At 40.1% G+C, this 17,088-nt stretch overlaps 2 protein-coding genes across 13 annotated transcripts in view; one reads left to right on the top strand and one right to left on the bottom strand.

Moving 5' to 3' along the window:
• Positions 1 to 17,088, top strand: part of LOC102027482 (nuclear body protein SP140-like protein) — a 143,168-nt gene that overhangs the window by 60,114 nt on the left and 65,966 nt on the right. For 2 of the 5 annotated variants that reach the window (XR_001236171.1, XR_001236159.1), the window contains one exon: positions 16,644 to 16,841. The exons of 1 other annotated variant lie outside the window; for it this stretch is intronic. The gene's annotated coding sequence lies outside the window, so the exon portion shown is untranslated. Of the gene's footprint in view, positions 1 to 11,292; positions 11,782 to 16,643; positions 16,842 to 17,088 lie in introns of those variants that run through there. 2 more of the 5 variants (XR_001236160.1, XR_001236162.1) reach the window with 2 other exon arrangements.
• The window catches only part of Sp100 (SP100 nuclear antigen), an 81,500-nt gene that overhangs the window by 20,709 nt on the left and 43,703 nt on the right, over positions 1 to 17,088 (bottom strand). For 6 of the 8 annotated variants that reach the window (XM_013519803.1, XM_013519805.1, XM_013519802.1 and 3 more), the window contains 8 exons: positions 15,402 to 15,551; positions 14,654 to 14,737; positions 12,844 to 12,924; positions 11,964 to 12,017; positions 11,185 to 11,286; positions 9,196 to 9,267; positions 5,515 to 5,628; positions 4,556 to 4,609 (listed from right to left, as the gene is read on the bottom strand). In XM_013519803.1, coding sequence (XP_013375257.1) covers positions 4,556 to 4,609; positions 5,515 to 5,628; positions 9,196 to 9,267; positions 11,185 to 11,286; positions 11,964 to 12,017; positions 12,844 to 12,924; positions 14,654 to 14,737; positions 15,402 to 15,551 — 711 coding nt within the window. The remainder of the gene's footprint in view (positions 1 to 4,555; positions 4,610 to 5,514; positions 5,629 to 9,195; positions 9,268 to 11,184; positions 11,287 to 11,963; positions 12,018 to 12,843; positions 12,925 to 14,653; positions 14,738 to 15,401; positions 15,552 to 17,088) is intronic. The other 2 variants (XM_013519804.1, XM_013519809.1) reach the window with 2 other exon arrangements.

Genomic DNA, 17,088 nt, shown 5'->3' on the forward strand with positions numbered 1-17,088 from the left:
TTTGAGTAGGCTATGTCCTACAAACTGCCATCCAAAAGCCAAAAATCCCCAAAAGACTGATAAATTTGAATTATGTAAAAAAATCTATATACCTATTATATATAAATATACCATACCCAGAAATCATTCTAAGCAAAGAGGCAAATATTAAATGAAGAAAATTTTAACTGTCTTACAAAGGTTAATTATCCTACTCTAGAAAATTAGCAGAAATTTATAAGACCAATAACAACAGAAAAATGAGCCAAAGGAAATAAACTGACACTTCATAAAAACACAAATGTATATTACATATATAAAAAACCACTCAACCTCACTCATATAATGACTGAATGCAAATCAATTCAGGCAACATTCAAATGCCATTTCTTTGTTTATCAAACTGGCAAATTTGGCAGCATACTCAAAGAAACAGTACTATGGCAACATATGTCAAGATTATAAATGCATCCTCAGTATTCTTTTTATTTCATAATCCTACATCTCAGAATTTTTCCTACAGTGACACTTGAACACACCATAGTGATATAGGCACATATTCATTCACTGAGACATTTGTGTGCTACCAATATATTCAAGAGAATTGTATAAATAAATTATGGTCCATTCATACAATGAAACATGGTACAGTTGAAGGAGAAAATGAGAAATGTTCTTTGTGCTTATTTGGAAAACTTAAAAAACTACATGAATATGGCTAAAGAAAGAAAACATAGAAGTCTCCCCTAGAAGCAGTGGTCCGATACTTGCTAAATCTGTGCTCATGGTGACTTTATAGAATATGACTACTGGGAATAGTGAGAGTGGGTTGCATAGGTGTACAAACACACACGCACACAGCACACACGTATTTTTATAACCTACCCACTTCTGAATACCTCCATTACTACTGGCTTAGTCCAATATGCAATCACCCTGCCTGGACCATTATAACAGCCTCCTTCTTACATTCTCACTCATGTCCTCCTAGGGTGGATTCCAGAGCATACCTTTAAAAACTGAATCTAGATCATATCACCTCCCAGCTCAAATGATGTGAGGCAAGAATCCAAAGTCTTCATTACGGTCTGTGAGCTCTACATGACCCCGACAAACCACCTTCCACACAACCTTTATTTCTGCAGCTAGTAGCCTGCTTGTCACTCCCAAAATGACCAAGCGTGGTCCTCCCTCAGGCCTCTGCAGTGGAAGTTGTCTCTGCCTCAGTGCCACACCTTAGTCCCATATCTCATTTGGGTCTTTTCTTACATATAGTTAGTGAGTCTCTCCTTGATCATCATACATAAAATGGAACACTTCCATCACTCTATACCTGCACTACTTTTTAAATCTTTTTTTAATATTGTCACTTTCTAGAATATTATGTGTTGGGCTGGGAGTGTAGCTCAGTAGTAGAGCATTTGCCTTACATTTATGAGGGCCTCAGCACTACAAAAAGCAAAATAAAATAAAACTCTTCATGAATGTAAACTCCTAGTAGCATATAAGCTTGATGAAATTTTGTCTACTTCTTTATCCTTACTGAGCTGTTTAGGAAATACATTTTTGTCAAATAAATAAAAAATGAAGTAGCTAAAAGAGGAAACAATAAATGTGAGATATCTCATGTTCATGAATAGGAACACTCAGTATTTTAGAGGTTGTCAGTTCTCTTCCAGTTTATTCTACTCAATTTTAATAAAAATCTAACAAGATTTTCACAGGTTGACAAAATATTAAAATTCACAAGAATGGGAAAATGGCCATAATTGCAGAAACAAATTTGAAAAAGAAAAGTGATTGAGATAATACTATAAAATTATCATGCTTAATATGTACCAATACTTGATATGTATTGATGCAGAATAGATAAAACAATAAATCAGGCTAGAAAACCCAGAAGAAATTCCATATCTATCTATCTATTTATCTATCTTCCTTCCATTCCCTTAAATGATATCTTATTCCAGTAATAATGGACAGTAAGATGGACTCCAGTATGCCCCTTTGTATATCCTTACCCCAAACACATAACTTGAAGGAAGAACAGCTGTCAGCCATCTTTAGTGTAGATGTGGTCTGATTTATATGGAAAAAAGTTGTGCGAGGGTTGGCAGTGGGGAATGAGTAGGTTAATCAATAAGAAGGGAAGTGTGTTGAGGCCCCTAAGGATGAGGTCTGGTAAGTGGGAGGTATAGAAAGAAAGGTCATCAGTATTTGGAGAAAAAAGAAAAAAAAAGTAAAAGTATTTTAATGAGGCTAGGAATAGCCAAGAAGTAGCAGGAATGATTGTAAAGTATCATAATGGAGTAGTCTTTCCAAAGATATTATAAGCACCCTCACTTAAGTATTGAAATAATTGTTCACATTTTGTTTTTAGGTGAAGCCAAGGAAGAAAATAGGAGAATAAAAAGTTAAGGGGTCTCCAACTGGTTCAGAGGACAGCAAAAGGATGGGGTGCTATAGTAGAAAAAAATCTATATACATTCTGTTTTACCAGTTTTAGATTAAATCCTTTTCAGGTCTTTCTCTATTTTTGCCAATAAAGTTGGGCTCTATGAGTCTGCTTTCCTTAGAAAGTTAACTAATGGAATTCCAGGGACTAGATTTTAAAAATGCTCGGTCTCCCTAACAAAGGAATCACAGAAAGAGACGAAGGGAAAGTCTCTGTAACACACTGTGGAAGAAGAAAGAGCATTCTGCACTGTAAAACTAATCAGAAGAGTCTGATTTGATGAAGTGTTAGACTGGGAAATTTTGTAAAAAGCTCAGTCTTATTCTGTAGTAAAATACAGAGATGTGTCTATTCATAATCATTAATAATTTTTTCTATTCTCTAAATTTATCATTGGAAGAGTTATTTGAAGGTGATCTTGTAATACTTTCCCAAATTAGAAATGATTGCCACTTCTTAAGCAACTGATTTCCAAGGAAACTTGTAATTCTGGCTCACTGTCTCACTTAATTTTTGGCCTTCGTATTTTAAGCTACACTTGGGTTCCTAAACTGTAGAAATGCTCATCAGATTTTATATTAAATCAGTAGCATGCTGATTCCCTCACATATAATTAGGTAATAAAATGATCAGATATTTCCTGTTTAAATAAAAATGTTGAGAGTTTTGTCTCATTTAAACTCACTCCAGTTACTATGTAGTAGAAAAGAATATGTTCATAGCAACGCATGGATTTACACAACATAGAAAACTATTCAAAAAGTGCATGAGTTATGCAATGAAAATTCCCAGTGGGAGAATACTCGATGAAACACAAATAAATGAGTAAACATCTCTACTGATCCCCAATTAATACGCCAATTCAATGGATTTAGGATCAGAGGTTCCATAGAACTTGTGAAGAGGGGGGCTGGGGATTTAGCTCAGCGGCAAAGCGCCTGCCTGGCAAGCGCAAGGTCGTGAGTTCGGTTCCTGGTACCGGAGAAAAACCAAAAAAAGAAAACAAAACAGAACTTGTGAAGAGGGTGGGGAGAGAGCTTCTTGAACTTATCCTAAAATTCATCCCCAGCAGGGTTATTCCAACTCTGAACCTCCCTTTCTCTTTGTTAGTTCCTTCAATCGCAAAAGAAAAGCTAATAAAAGAATAGGTAAAGTCCCTGCATGATCCAGGTGGTGACTAAAATCATAACGCAGTATCATAGGCAATATTGTTTAAATTTCCATCTCATATATACAAAAACAGGGAAATCCCATGTGGATGGTAGGTGTAAAGGTTTAAAGTGACCAGGGACTTCACAAACATTCTGTGATCAAATACAGAACAGTATTTTTTAAGGCTTGAGGTACAAATAGCTCCTCTAAATATGATAAGAAACGCAGGAACCACTGAGACAATGCCTGCCAAATTTGAATACTGAAAAATTTAAAATTTCTTTAAGGCAAAGGATTCTCTAGCATACAAACTATTGGCAACATGCATGCCCCAGATTTAATATGTACACCATGAGAGGCTCTCTACAGCCATTCAGCACAGACAGAAAGAGATGAACGCTTTAACGGGCAATACTAACATCACCCTAGAGCAAAGACTTCTAGGAAGAAGAAAAACAAATGACCAAAAACAGAAGAAAAGTTGTTGCCACAATGAAAATGAAAATGATGTTAAACAGCCCTGAAATAATATTTTTAATAATTCAACTAAAGGAGTTAAATGTGTTCCTTGTTTCACTACAATATACTAGTTTAATAATTTAAATATACATATGAGGAAAGCACATATATATAATAGATATAATTACCTTATTTAAATATATATATTATATATAATTACCTTATTTAAATAAATAAAACTGTATCCCAAAGTATATTTACACATGAACGATATATTCTTTTTTTTTTTTTTAACGATATATTCTTGATAGATCAATGACTATAGGAAACAAATTTTAAAATCAGGATAAAAAACATAAAGGTATAAGCATTTTGAAAGAAATAAGTTGTTACTTTACAAGGTATTCATTTTTGTCATAAAAAGGTGTAGAAAATAGCAATAATAGATCTTAGCATTAAACACAGTTCACTTGCAATATCAAATTCAAACAAATTCTTATTAGTTCTTACTTCTCTTCCCAATGCCTTTTCCCAAAGTAGAATCATTTCCCACATCCACAGCATCTACAGAGTAACAGGTGGTGATTAGAGAACTGTAACTTATAAATTAAAGTTACAAATACTGTCATAGTATCATTTCTATAACTTCCTTCTGAAAACTGACAGGTACAGATTGGTGCCTAAGATCTCCCTTTAGTTCTTTAAGACTTTGGGAAATCTCTTAATTACTCATGCGGATCAATTTTCTCCTTTATGTAACAGCAATAGCAACAGTTACCTTGTTCAGGTTTTAAATTTTTTTAATGAAGATTAAAGAAGACATTTGTAAAACTTCATAGAAGATCACTGTGTAAATCACTTATGTGTTGGAGGACATACTTAATTTTTAGTTAAGAATGGTTATCTGGGGTATTTTTCTTGACAGGTACCAGGACCACTTGTATTTCAAGGCCTTTCTAAGGTTGTGACAAAGTGACACTGCTATCTGCCAAATCTACCAGCAGAAGAATATGGCCTTGTTTGTTCCACAGGGAAGGACAGAAATCATATAAATCCAACCCTTTGGTATTGTTGTGCTGATATAATGAATAAGACACTGCCATTTTGTGTGTTTGTACCACAGCATCCATTTGTAACCAACAGAGCCAGTCTTGTTCATCATAACTTTCCAACCAGCTCCTTTTCTCTGCAGTTCCCAAAAGGGGTGGGCTAAGCAAATACAGAGAACAGGCTTCTGGACTGGAGTTGTTCCTGATCACCGTGTTCTCACAGTCGAGTAAAGTAAGAAGTGAGAAGTCTGATTTCAGATTCTTAATATCCTGTAGCCTGGTGCCTGAGGGCCTATTTCCTGTTGGTGAGCCAGAGTCTGCCTGATGTTCTCCTTGACCTCTGAGCACCTGCCACAGTAATGCCCAGCATCTGTGGCATTTCTGGGTCTCCTCTACCCCCAAGATCTTTGAGTACCTTACCCCTTATGTGAGATGTGTGCCCATTCTCCATCCTTGCTTCTTGGCCTCCTGGCACACATTCTGAGGGGCACATGACACAGGAACATTTATTTCCAGGTCCTTGTGGTTCTGCTCCTAAATTGTGATTTGTACAAAACGTTCATTTATGCTCCCTTCCATCTAAAGATCTTTTTTCCTCCCAACAGTAGTGATTCCCTCCTCCCCACTCCTACGTCAAAGAGTGGCTCTTCCTCAGGAATCTCTTTTCTCATTCCTCTCTGTGTATACGTCCTTTCCCTTTATAGAAGATGCTGAGAATTCCCGCTTGCAAGGAAGCGCTAGCTAATAGTGTGTTTTAGAAAGAGGGAACACTGGAGACTAGTTTTAGGGGGAAAATGATACATGCACTTTTAGGAGCATTAAATCTGGAGTTTGAAGGTCTCAAGAGACATTCCAGCGGCACACAAGATTTTCAGGACCGCGGACAGAGGCCACCCCCTGAAAGTGTGCAGGCCAGCTGGCTGGAGATATCCTCTAGGAACCATTCGGTTGTGGATGGAGGTTGAAGCCATGGGAGTGGATGAAATGCTTGGGTGGGGTTTCCTGTAATCTGAGTGAGTGACGGGGGCCACTTAAATGCCTGAGAACATTTTCCTGTGAAAACTCACCCTTACTGTGAGCCACAGCTTGCACCAAGTTGCTTTTGTTTCATCTCTATCTCGGATCCAGCAACGTCTCCAGCCGTTCCCTTAACGCTGCGGCTCCTGCACATCTTTTCTCATCTCTGCACAATTTCCCTGCATAGTTTCCATTGTGCCTCATCTTTCCTGCCTCTCCTTTGTCACCTCCTGTGTATATATCATTCCACTGACTTTTCTACATTCATGTTGCTGGGTCTAGTTTTATTATTGAGGCAACCTTCGTATTGATTTTTACCCATTTTTACAACATCAACCTTTTTCTTTAGCCCCATTTCTTTCATCTATATTCAGTTTCACCTCACAGATTACCGCTTTCATCATCACCAAATGCCAGCGCTTTTGACACTGACCACACTGCCCGCTCTGTTACCTTTGCCAGTTCCCTGGGGGCTTTCTATGTTGCAAGCCTGTCATGGACTTTGTTTCCATGCTGCTGGTACAATTCCTGAGAGGAAACTTGGAAATCATCCCCTTTCTCCCCCAGACTCCCAGCCTGTACACTTGGATCCGTGTCCACTTAGGAAAAGGTGGAACTTTTCAGATATCTTCTCATTTGATGATGCAGCCCATCTTTCTCTTCCTTTCTCTTTACATTATTCACTCAGCATCACCCTATCCCTCTAGGAGCCCCACTGTTTTGCATTTGGCTCCAAAAACCTGTAGAAAGCAGTTAGAGTCTGAGGACAAGTGCGCACGCGTGTGTGTGTGTGTGTGTGTGTGTGTGTGTTGAGGAGAGATAAGGAAGAATTTTTCCTGCATGTACACAGGAAGACACGAATAACTGATATCATAATGGGCTTCTCCACCATGCTAATAGGCCTAATCCCTTCTGACTCTCTTCTTCTATTCATTGAAGATCTTAGATTGACAAGACACTGAAGAGAAATAAGGAAACAGCAGTCTATGAACTGCAGTTGATAGTCTGTGAGCTCTGCGGAGCATTCAAGGGAGCATAGAAAACAGCACACCCACTCAAGGACCGCCTCAGCTCCACCAGAGACTTAGTCTCTTCTTCCATCTTTTTCCTTCTCCTTTTCAGTTCCTACCTTTGCCCTGCCTTTATACAAGCCTAGCTCTGACTAAGTCTCTCTGACTTTTCCAGTCACCTGTATATTTTTTTCAGTGATGCTCTTAATCTTGGTTCTGTCTCCGTTTTTCCATGAATCCATTTTGGATTTTCCCTCTAGGTACTTTGTATACAAAATAGGCAGTTCTATTCCTACCCTGTCTATCTATTTGTGATTTTCATTTTCCCCTCTCTAATGAAATGCATTGAGCTCAACACACACAAACAAACATTTGCCAGTTCCATATCTATCATCTATCTATCTATATCTATATCTATCTATCTATCCATCATCTATCATCTATCTATATAGGCTAAAATAAGTATACACACTTCAGCAGTTCACTGTACTGACAAATGTCTGGAAGCCAATGGCCACCATTTTAAGCATCTCTTGTAATTGTAGAGACCAAAGGTAACTTGTTTTAATCTCATGATGTCTCAATAAATTTAGTATTAAAATATTTACATAAGTTTTTCTTTTTCTGGTGTATACATTTTTTGGTGGACTATATATATTATACATATACCTGTATATATTATACACACATGTATGTATACATCATACATTATTATGTGTACACATATATTTGGTGTACTATACTATGTATATTATTTCTTGTTGTTATTAAATAAGCTTTTTTTCTTGAATCAGGTACTTGATGTATTGGGTTAATAATCCTAATTATTGTAGGCTGATCAGGCCTGCAATCTCTCAAATGAGTAGACAGCAAAGGCTTAAATAAGTGAGACAATTTAAATGATTATAGGGCTCCAGGTGGGTCCAGTTTTCTTACAATATTTAAGATTCTCTTGGTTCAGACCCAGATGTCCCTTGGTTGCCCATATTTATTAGGTTTTCAAATAAAGGAGGGGGATGCTCAAGAAAATGTAGGACTCCGGGCAGGACTTGGGAAACCCTTTACGAAATTCCCCAGGTAATACTTATATTAATTTAGGAGAACTATATTATCTCCAGGAAGCCCTTTACTGTAGGAGTGAGATGCCTGCAGCTACAGTCTCCTTTTAGCTCATTGGGGTTGGAGCCAAAAGTCCTCAGCTGTGGCCTTGTCTTGTCCTTTGAGGCCTCATGTCTTCAGCCACCATTACAGGCCTCAGTGGAGGCCAGTGACTCACACGTAAACATGGAAAGCCACTTGGTTAATATTCAGTTCTGCTCAGAGCGGTGGTCTCCATCACTGATGCATTTCCCTATGAATACTTTGGGTTTCTTTTACCACCTCTTTAAACTCTGATCATGTTGCATAGCTCTTTCCTTCAGTTGTGTCATATACAATAGTCATTTACTGTGAGACACTTGGATTGCTAGTACCTACTGTTCCTTTAAGTGTTTGACCTTTACAAGTGTGTATATCTATTTCCTCAGCACAAAACAAGGATTGCAAGAGTTGGCCTGCTTAAGTCTTAAGGGTTTTGTGATGACAGAATATTTGTCAAAGGACACTGAAGTCATGCAGTATAATCCAGTGACACTGTGAAGGACATTTGTCAAAAACTATACTAACATTTGCAAGTGATTGATCCAAAGTTTTTATTTTTGTCTACAGTTACATAGGAGGCCCAATTGTCTTCTCTGGTTTCTACAATTACAAGTGACAGATGACCATTGTATTAATAGAAAGCTAAGGTCTTTTGTTACTAGGCAGGACAGTGGGTATTTAAAAAAGATAACATCATTTTGTCATTTATTTCTTCTGTAATAGCAATATATAATTACATACATTTAGTGAGTAAGCCTCATCTTGGTAACATGAGTTTATGATAATTTTCTGCCTCCTTCCATTTTCTAAAGTTATCAGGAGTTCCCAGGATTAACTGGATGCAAGGCAGGCAAGGTGCTCAGAAACACGGTTGCTTTTAATTCAGATTCCTGACATCCTGCAGGCCAAGGCTTGGCATCCTAATCTTCTTTACCTGATCCACTTCTTAGGGCTTCTGCATGCTCTTCTCTGTGATTCAGTTTGGCAGAGTCGCTGTTGCTGAGCCCTGGAGGAAGAAGGAAAATGCTTCATGCTCTTAGTCTGGGTCTTAGGAGCCAGCCCAGCAGAGAATTGTTTAAAAAGAAATTAGAGAAGGGTGTCAGAGGGTTAGAAGTATTCTCCCACCAGTTGCTCCAGGAACCATCCCCGAGGCTGGGGCCAGAACAACTTTGCCATGAAACACTCTCCCTTCTGTCACCATTTCTTGTATTTCTTACCTTTTCCACTTGTTTGTACACACTTCCACTTCTGCTTCTTTTTTATCCAGGGGGACATGGAAGTCACATTTAAAATGTATCAGCCCCTCACCGGCTGAGCCCTAAATGACTGTGCTGAGCAGAGCATGTCTCCACTTGGGGACTATTTTATCCTCTTTATATGCGTGAAAAATAAACTTGCATTGTGCTTGTGCCACTGCACACTTTCAAGTGCACGTTTTACCAATTAGTCCAGCCCAACTAACTCAAAGTGTATAATGTGAATCATCTAAAACTCCTAACAAATTTAGTTTGTTATTTCAAAGAGTATTAAGAATTTTCTGAATGAAGCTTTTGTAGCAAAAGGGAATATTTGTTACATGCAGAGTTTTTAATTGGTCTTTTTCAGTTGTGTGTCCTCCACATGGAAAGAAAAGAAAGATAAAACCAGTGATCTATATCTACAAGGGTGATACATTTTATGAGTGTGTACACTGTGGACAGGATTTGAACTATGAAGATGTATGATGATTAATTCTCTTTTCATTTTAACACAGATTCCACCAAATGGGGCAGAGACCCAAAATTATTTAGCCCTAGTTGCAAAATCAAATGCATTTTGAAACCAATATGCATTTGTAGGTTGCAACTAACTTAGCAGTGCATCTAGACTTGCCCTGCCAAGAGTCCCTGTAAAATATAACCACATTTGGCATGAATATCATGTAATTTTCCCGGAAACATTAAGATAGTATATTTGAGAATGGGATTCTGACCCTAGATTCAATTGGAGGTGTTTTATAATATAGATTACAGAGCACATTGTCCTTCTAAAATAATAAACCATTTTTGAATTCTAAAATACACCTGGCTTCAAGGGTTAGAACAAAGGATCAGAGACATTTGTTGAGTCCAAGGTGTTAGTTCTGCTTCTTCCAGTAACTTCCTACATGGAACGTGTAGAAAAGCCTTAATGGTTTAAGTGCTGAAGTTTCCCCACCTATGCAACAGGGGGGAGCAACCCTTATTTTGCCTTTTTGTTGTTCTAAAGATAAACAGAGACCATATATGCAAACAACATTTTCAGTTATCACTGTTTGGCTAATGTCATGCTGGGTATCAGCTGTCAAAAGCTGTGAGTTTAATGGTAGTACCCAAAAGGCTTTCTTTATGTCAATAATTACAGAATAGCCAAGGTCATTTCCCTTTTAAACAAGTCTGTAACAAAACCAAGCAATAGCAAACTATGCCTTTCTCTTCTCTACAAAGTAGAAGATGGGTAGAAGTGGAAAGCGTGCTGTCAGTCCAATACTTTGAGGTAAACAGGTCTGATGGTATGTGATAAAAGGTGCATTGTCATTTAGCTGCAGTCAACTTGTTAAGCCTGGATTTATAAATTGTCTGTAATTTTCACAGTATCTAGAAGGCCGGGCATGGTGGTGCTTGCCTGTAATCCCAGCACTTGGGAGGTTGAGGAGGAGCATCACTGCAAATTTGAGGCCAGCCTATGCTACACAGTGAGTTCAAGGCCAGTCTGAACTACATAGTGAGACCCTGTCTCAAAAAACAAAACAAAACAAAACATCTACAGGAAGTAAATCAGAGAGTGGGCTCCCAAGATTGCCTGGATCATGCTGCGGTGTGTTACTCAGAGTGAGTTGAAGTGGGGAACTTGAGCTTTGAACTTGGACTCCTGACATCCAGGAGCCGGGGAGGACAGGCCTTACCTGTTGTACTCAGCCCACTTCTCCTTCCTGAGCTCCAGAACCTGATTTTGGGGAGTGTCTCTTCCTCGCTGGATTCTGAAGAGTCATAGACATGTTCTCTCCCTGCAGAAAGGACCAGATGTCCCCGGGGACTCTCAGTGTGGAACAAGGAAACCAAGACGGGGAAGAACACCTTATACAAAGAGAACTGGAGAAAACTTAGAAAGCCAGACATGCCAGGGCAGGAGTGTCCCTCCCTCAGAGCTCTGTGATCTGCCTCTCAAATCTGGCCCAGAGGTTCATGTTTCATCCTCCACTGCCACTGGAGCTTGAGGCTGGGATTTCACCCCCAGTGGGCATCTTGGTTTTGTCTCGGCTCCCTGTCATTTTACACTGAGTTATCTTCTTTTTTTTAAATTTGTCTCTTTAAGGATCTGTAGTTGATCTTGTATCAGTATGTGTGTGTATTTATAGCTTTTTTTCTTTCTCAGAATAGACACAGAAATTTGGAATTGAAAAAGATGGATCTTCTACTTGACTATGAGGGCTACTCCTCCCATGTAAACATCAAGAAAAAACTTAAAGTTCTATTTAAAAAATTTGAAAAAATTTATTATATTTGAGTCATTGACTTCTTTGGGGTCATATTCTACAGTAGTCTATCCTACCTAATAAAAAATTAACATACAAATCATCTCAAATTAAACCAAATTTGTATTTTAGTTTGAAGGTTGTAACAAAGATTAGAATTAGTCTCTTGTAGGAAGTATGGTTCATGGATCACCATGTTTTTCGCTTACCTCTTTTCAGAAGGTTTTTTCTGAATGTAGATGAACCTCTGAAATTCTTGGGCTCTGTAAAGAAGAACGGGAGAAAAACATTATTTGCACACCAATGACAAGTGCTGTGACAACTCCACAGCAAACGGGCTTGCAATCCCAACGAAGTTCGGAAGAACATTTTCCTCTCTTTCCTTCCATTCAGTTTCATTCTAAAGGCCCAAGGTCATAAAGTTGGGATCCCACCTGGCTTTTTAAAAAAATTCTTTGTGCAAATTTGTAAATGACTCTTAATCATTACTCTCTCCAGTTTTTTCATCTATAAGGTTGGGATCACCTAATTACCATATTTCCCTGTTGAGGTTTTCACAACAACAATATGAAGGTTTATTTACAAAAGTCCTATAAAAGTCACAGTGCATGTCAGCCATGCAACTGTAATTTGGCTTTGAATTTACTTGATCTGAAGTCATTTCTATCCAATCAAAAATTAAATAACAACACAAATTATGCTTTGAAGACTTTAAACAAGTGACTAAAGAGAATATTAATACATAGAGGACTACTGTATTTACTATGATCTATAAAATGTAAAGGGGAGATAGAGAATAAGTATATTATTTCAACCCTTTAGTATTAATAGATTGTGTAGTAAAAAACGACTAATTTTGTTAGCATATTTGTTAGCTGTGTTCATTGTGTCAAGCAGTTGGACTTATCTAGTTAAACAACAGTTTATAATTCTTTCTTAACACCTTTCACTTCCCAACGGCATAGGGAGGTTAAATGCAGAAAACAGTTCCCTAGAAGCTCTAGAATCAAAGTGTACAGAAATGCTCAGAAGGTCTGGATTGGGACTCTGGTACTCTTAGCCAAGGAGTTGCAACTCTGGTATGCTTACTTGGTTTAATCTGATCGGAGCAGGTGGCTTCCTGGGTCTCTTTTTCTTCAGTTGATTCTAATGGGCCATAGTGACTGATCTCTGAAGAAAAGAAGGCAGAGCCTTAAAATACAAGTGGTTTAGGAAGCAAAACACATGAGCCATGTTAAGACGCAGGGAGGTGGGCCCTGCGGAGATGGCAGGGGCTGGGGAGAGGAAGAAGAGGGGAGAGCAGGCCAGGAGGGGAATACGGAGACTCGGGATGCCATAGGTATGCATGTCAGTCCCCAAGCTGATCATAATCACCACATATTACAAACATACACTAGTAAAACATTTTTAAAAATAAAGGTAGAATTTTTTAGAGGTTTCAAGTATAATCACGGAACCAATTCAGTAAGAAATCTTACAGGAAAACTTGAAAAAACCTCGAAAAACCCAAGCCTTGCTAAGTCACCTGCCCAGTTGGTTAGTGAAACTCCATCTTTGCCCTCAGAGGTGAAGACAGTTTCCTGGCAAGGGACATCTTTGAGGTGCTTGGCCCTTTCTCCCTGTTCTTGTCCCCTTTACTTCATACCTTTTCTACTTCTGGCTCCACATGTCCATCCCCTCCCACTACCTCTGCCTCTGTTCTTCATGCATATGACCTTGGACTCCTGCGTTAAAGATGATGAGCCACTTCTGTCCTTTCCAGCCTAATGCCTCCTTGAGTCTTTACAAGGAGGAGAACACTCGTTTGTGTTTGAGCCGTAGACATACCTGGGGACAATTTTATGGAGCTCTTTGCTCACACTACGATAAAAGTATGCAGTATCTAAAAATGGAAGCAAATGTACATTTTCCTTTAAACAACATCGTAAGCAACTGGAATGAACGCTTTAGGTAACACATTGTTCTTCTGTAACCTCTAGAGCAGGTAACAATTTCATTTGCTCTGAGGTCTTTCTTTGTGTGCTTTCCCTAAAGAGGAATGTCTCTAAAATCCTCTGGATCTAGAAAGTAAGAAGGGAAAACAAACCACCGATTTGTGCATTACAGAGTTTTAAATTTTATAACAACTCAGGCTGCAGTGAGGACTGAGAAAACACATTTCGGTAATCACTTCTATTTCACATTTTTACAAAGCAAAGGACTCAGAATCCAGGAGGCTAGGCTTGTTCTTTCCTTTAACTGTTCATGAGACTATGGAGAAGACTTTGAAATAGTTCTGTGATTGTGTTTTCTCATGGAAGCCACAGTGTCTACCCTGCTTACCCTTTAAGGGTTTGTAAAGAAAAGAATAATAAATTATCTGCAAAGGTCTTTTAAAAAATCATTCCACATGCCATTACTTGCTGACAAATTTTGTCAAAAACAGTACTTTGGGTTTCAGAATACTTTATCTCAAATCTTTATTTCTCCTAATGTTAGATAGTTGGGTGACTTTCCTTTTGACTAGCTCAAGTTTGTGGCTAGATAACATTATGATCTTCCAATAAAGGAATGTTTAGCTTTCTGTTCTCCACAGAAACCACTGGATAAGTCTGTCACCTCACAGCACGGCAACTAATTAGTGTAAAAAAAAAGTCATTATTTTGCTAGCCTGTACCAATTGCCTATACCAATTGTGCATAGTGCCTATGTAAGAAGACTCTATCAGTAACACTAACCGCTCAAAATAAATGTGTGATCATTTCTCATCTCCCTGCATTTCCTGAAATGTTTAAATAAAGTCAACATAGAGACAGGGCTCTGGGATAAAGTGGAAGCATCGTACAGAATAAATGCACACCAAGCTGTAGCTCTGGGCTCACGCCCACAGCCCGTGCCTTGCTCTCCCGGCCTTCCTTACCACTGTCGCTTCTCAGGGCCGAGGTGGAGGCTCCGGGGGCCTTGTCTTCATCGCTGAGCTCTCCAGAGTCGTCACTGCTGATGACTGCACAAAGGAGCGAAACCCTGTAAGAGTCTCAGGGCTGACCAAGGAGCCCGTGCGGCACAGAGTCTCACAGCGACAGCACTAGGAAGCTAGGCCCACCCAAGCCCGGGACCGCCCTTGAGTGCGAAGACTGGGACAGGGCCTCGTCTCAACACTGATCAGACTGTTCGGGCAGCTCCGCCCCTCCTCCCTCGTTCTACTTCTTCTTTTCCCCGCTGTCACGTGGCCTGTCGCTTTCCCTCTGTCTTCACGTCACGTTCTGGGCCCCGCCCACCACTCCTGCTTCCACCTGCGTGTCTGGTGACAGTTTCTCTTTCTGCCTTCTACTCTTGGTGTGATTTCCTCCTCTCCCCTCGTGAACACCCTGGCTCCTTGACTTCCCCTCTCTTTTCCTGAACTCTTGCCTGTTGCCTTCTTCTCTTCCTTTTGAATGAGGCTTTCTGACATCAGTCATTTTTATTCCCCCCATTTCTGCCTCCTGGAATTCCCTCAATTTCCAAGGCCCTTCTTCTGCTTAGCTCCACGGTCAAACCCACTTACACAGGCGCTGGTGTCCTCCCCTTCCTGTCTCTGCTCCAGGCCTTGGTGGATGCTGAGGACAAACCGGAGGCCCTTACCTGGGAGCTGGCTGCCTGGGAAGAGCGACAAATCCTTGTGACCATACCTATTATGTCAGACGCCTGGTTGCTTCTAGCCCTGGCGTGGGCTCGTTGCTCATTTTCTGAGTAAAACGGCTTTTCCTTCTTTATATCCGTCAGAAGCACAGAGCAGGGATTCACTTTGGCGCCTTGGCTCTGCATCTCTGCTTCTAGGCCAGATCGTAGGAAGAGAGAACATTCACCTCACCCGCATGGCTCCTCACTGCCCTTAGCAGCTCCTGCTCTCCACGGCTGGGGATGAAGCCTCTTCTGCATCCCTCTCTCCTTCCAATCACTCAGTTCTGTCCTCTCCTCTGTTGGTGCTGGTTGGGTTTCCCCTGCCCCTTTACCTGCTGCTCTGCTCCTTTGGAAGGTAATTTTTGCTTTTTCAAAAATAAAGATCATGGCCAATATATGATCACAGAGTAAGCAATGTTGCTTTGGTCAAGAGGCAGATGACGAAAACTCTAGAAACCTGACTGACACCTTCCACTAACAGCCCCTTGCTGCCCTTCTCAAAGTTGGCCACCATCTTTATTTCCAACACCTAGATAAAATTTAACTTTTATGTAATTTACAGAAACTGAATCATTCTCTCCCACCCTGTAGTTATGGAGACATATTTGTGAGAGTCATCTGTGGTCATTTTGTGTGATTATTTTCACAACTGTATAGTAGTCCATTACAGAAACAAGCCATGAATGCATTTATACAAATATGCTGTGTTACATGTTTGCCTTTTTATGAACAATGCCGCTATGAACATTCTTTTCTGTGGGCTTTGATGAACATAGTATGCATTTCTGAGAGTTCCCACTTAGGAACGTAATTCCTGAGTTCTAATATATGTACATTTTTATCTTAAAAAGATGACAACAAACTTTTCTGAAAGCAGATGTAGAGGTAGGGATGCAGGTGAGGGAGAGCTCACAGTTAAAGGCAGTTGGTGAGGTGGGAACGTGGCACTGGGAGGTAAATGCCAAGCAATGGGGGAATAAACAGCATGGCGGGCACCCTTCCACACGTCACAACTGCCCAGGGCCACAAGGAAGCCCTGGCTTTTAAATCGCTGAAGTGGAGATGATGGCCTTGAGGGAAACAAGAGTGGAGGGCTGGGCCAGACACGCACTCTTCTTCCAGGCTGAGTGAGACGGATAGAGACTTAGGTTAGGGTGCTCATGCTGGGGATGGAAAGAAAAGGACAAGTTAGAAATATTTTGAAGTTGATAGAAGCGCTGAATACAGTGATGGTTGCTTGACGCTCCTAGGTAGTTTGCTACAATGCACAACCAGGGAGGACTGCAGCTGTCTCCAAATAAGGACATCCTTCAGACCCTCAAAGGAAGGTCTTCAGGAGAAATCGGCGCAAAGGACAGGTCTGGGTCGGAGATGTGTGTTTGGGAGTCCACAGCTCCCAGAGGGTGACTGAGCTTTGACAAGAGGAGACGCCTGCCGGGGCTCTGTGGGTAAGGCACACCTTGTCCTTCTCAACAGTAACAAGAAGCACCCTGTGCCTTCTTCCTGTGACCGTCCACCCAGGTCAGACCACGTCGTGATTTGCCTCCCCTCACATGGCAGGCTCTGTACCAGTTTCCTTCACTGTCCAGTTGTTCTCTTTTTGTGCCCTTTGCGCCTTCTCCCATTTCAGCCTATGCCTGGGCATTCATTTTCCTTTTTTTTTTTTTTTTTTTGGTTTTTCTCCGGTACCGGGAA

This window comes from Chinchilla lanigera, unplaced genomic scaffold (genome assembly GCF_000276665.1).
Source record: "Chinchilla lanigera isolate Chin_1 unplaced genomic scaffold, ChiLan1.0 scaffold00052, whole genome shotgun sequence".
Taxonomy (NCBI): Eukaryota; Metazoa; Chordata; class Mammalia; order Rodentia; family Chinchillidae; genus Chinchilla; species Chinchilla lanigera.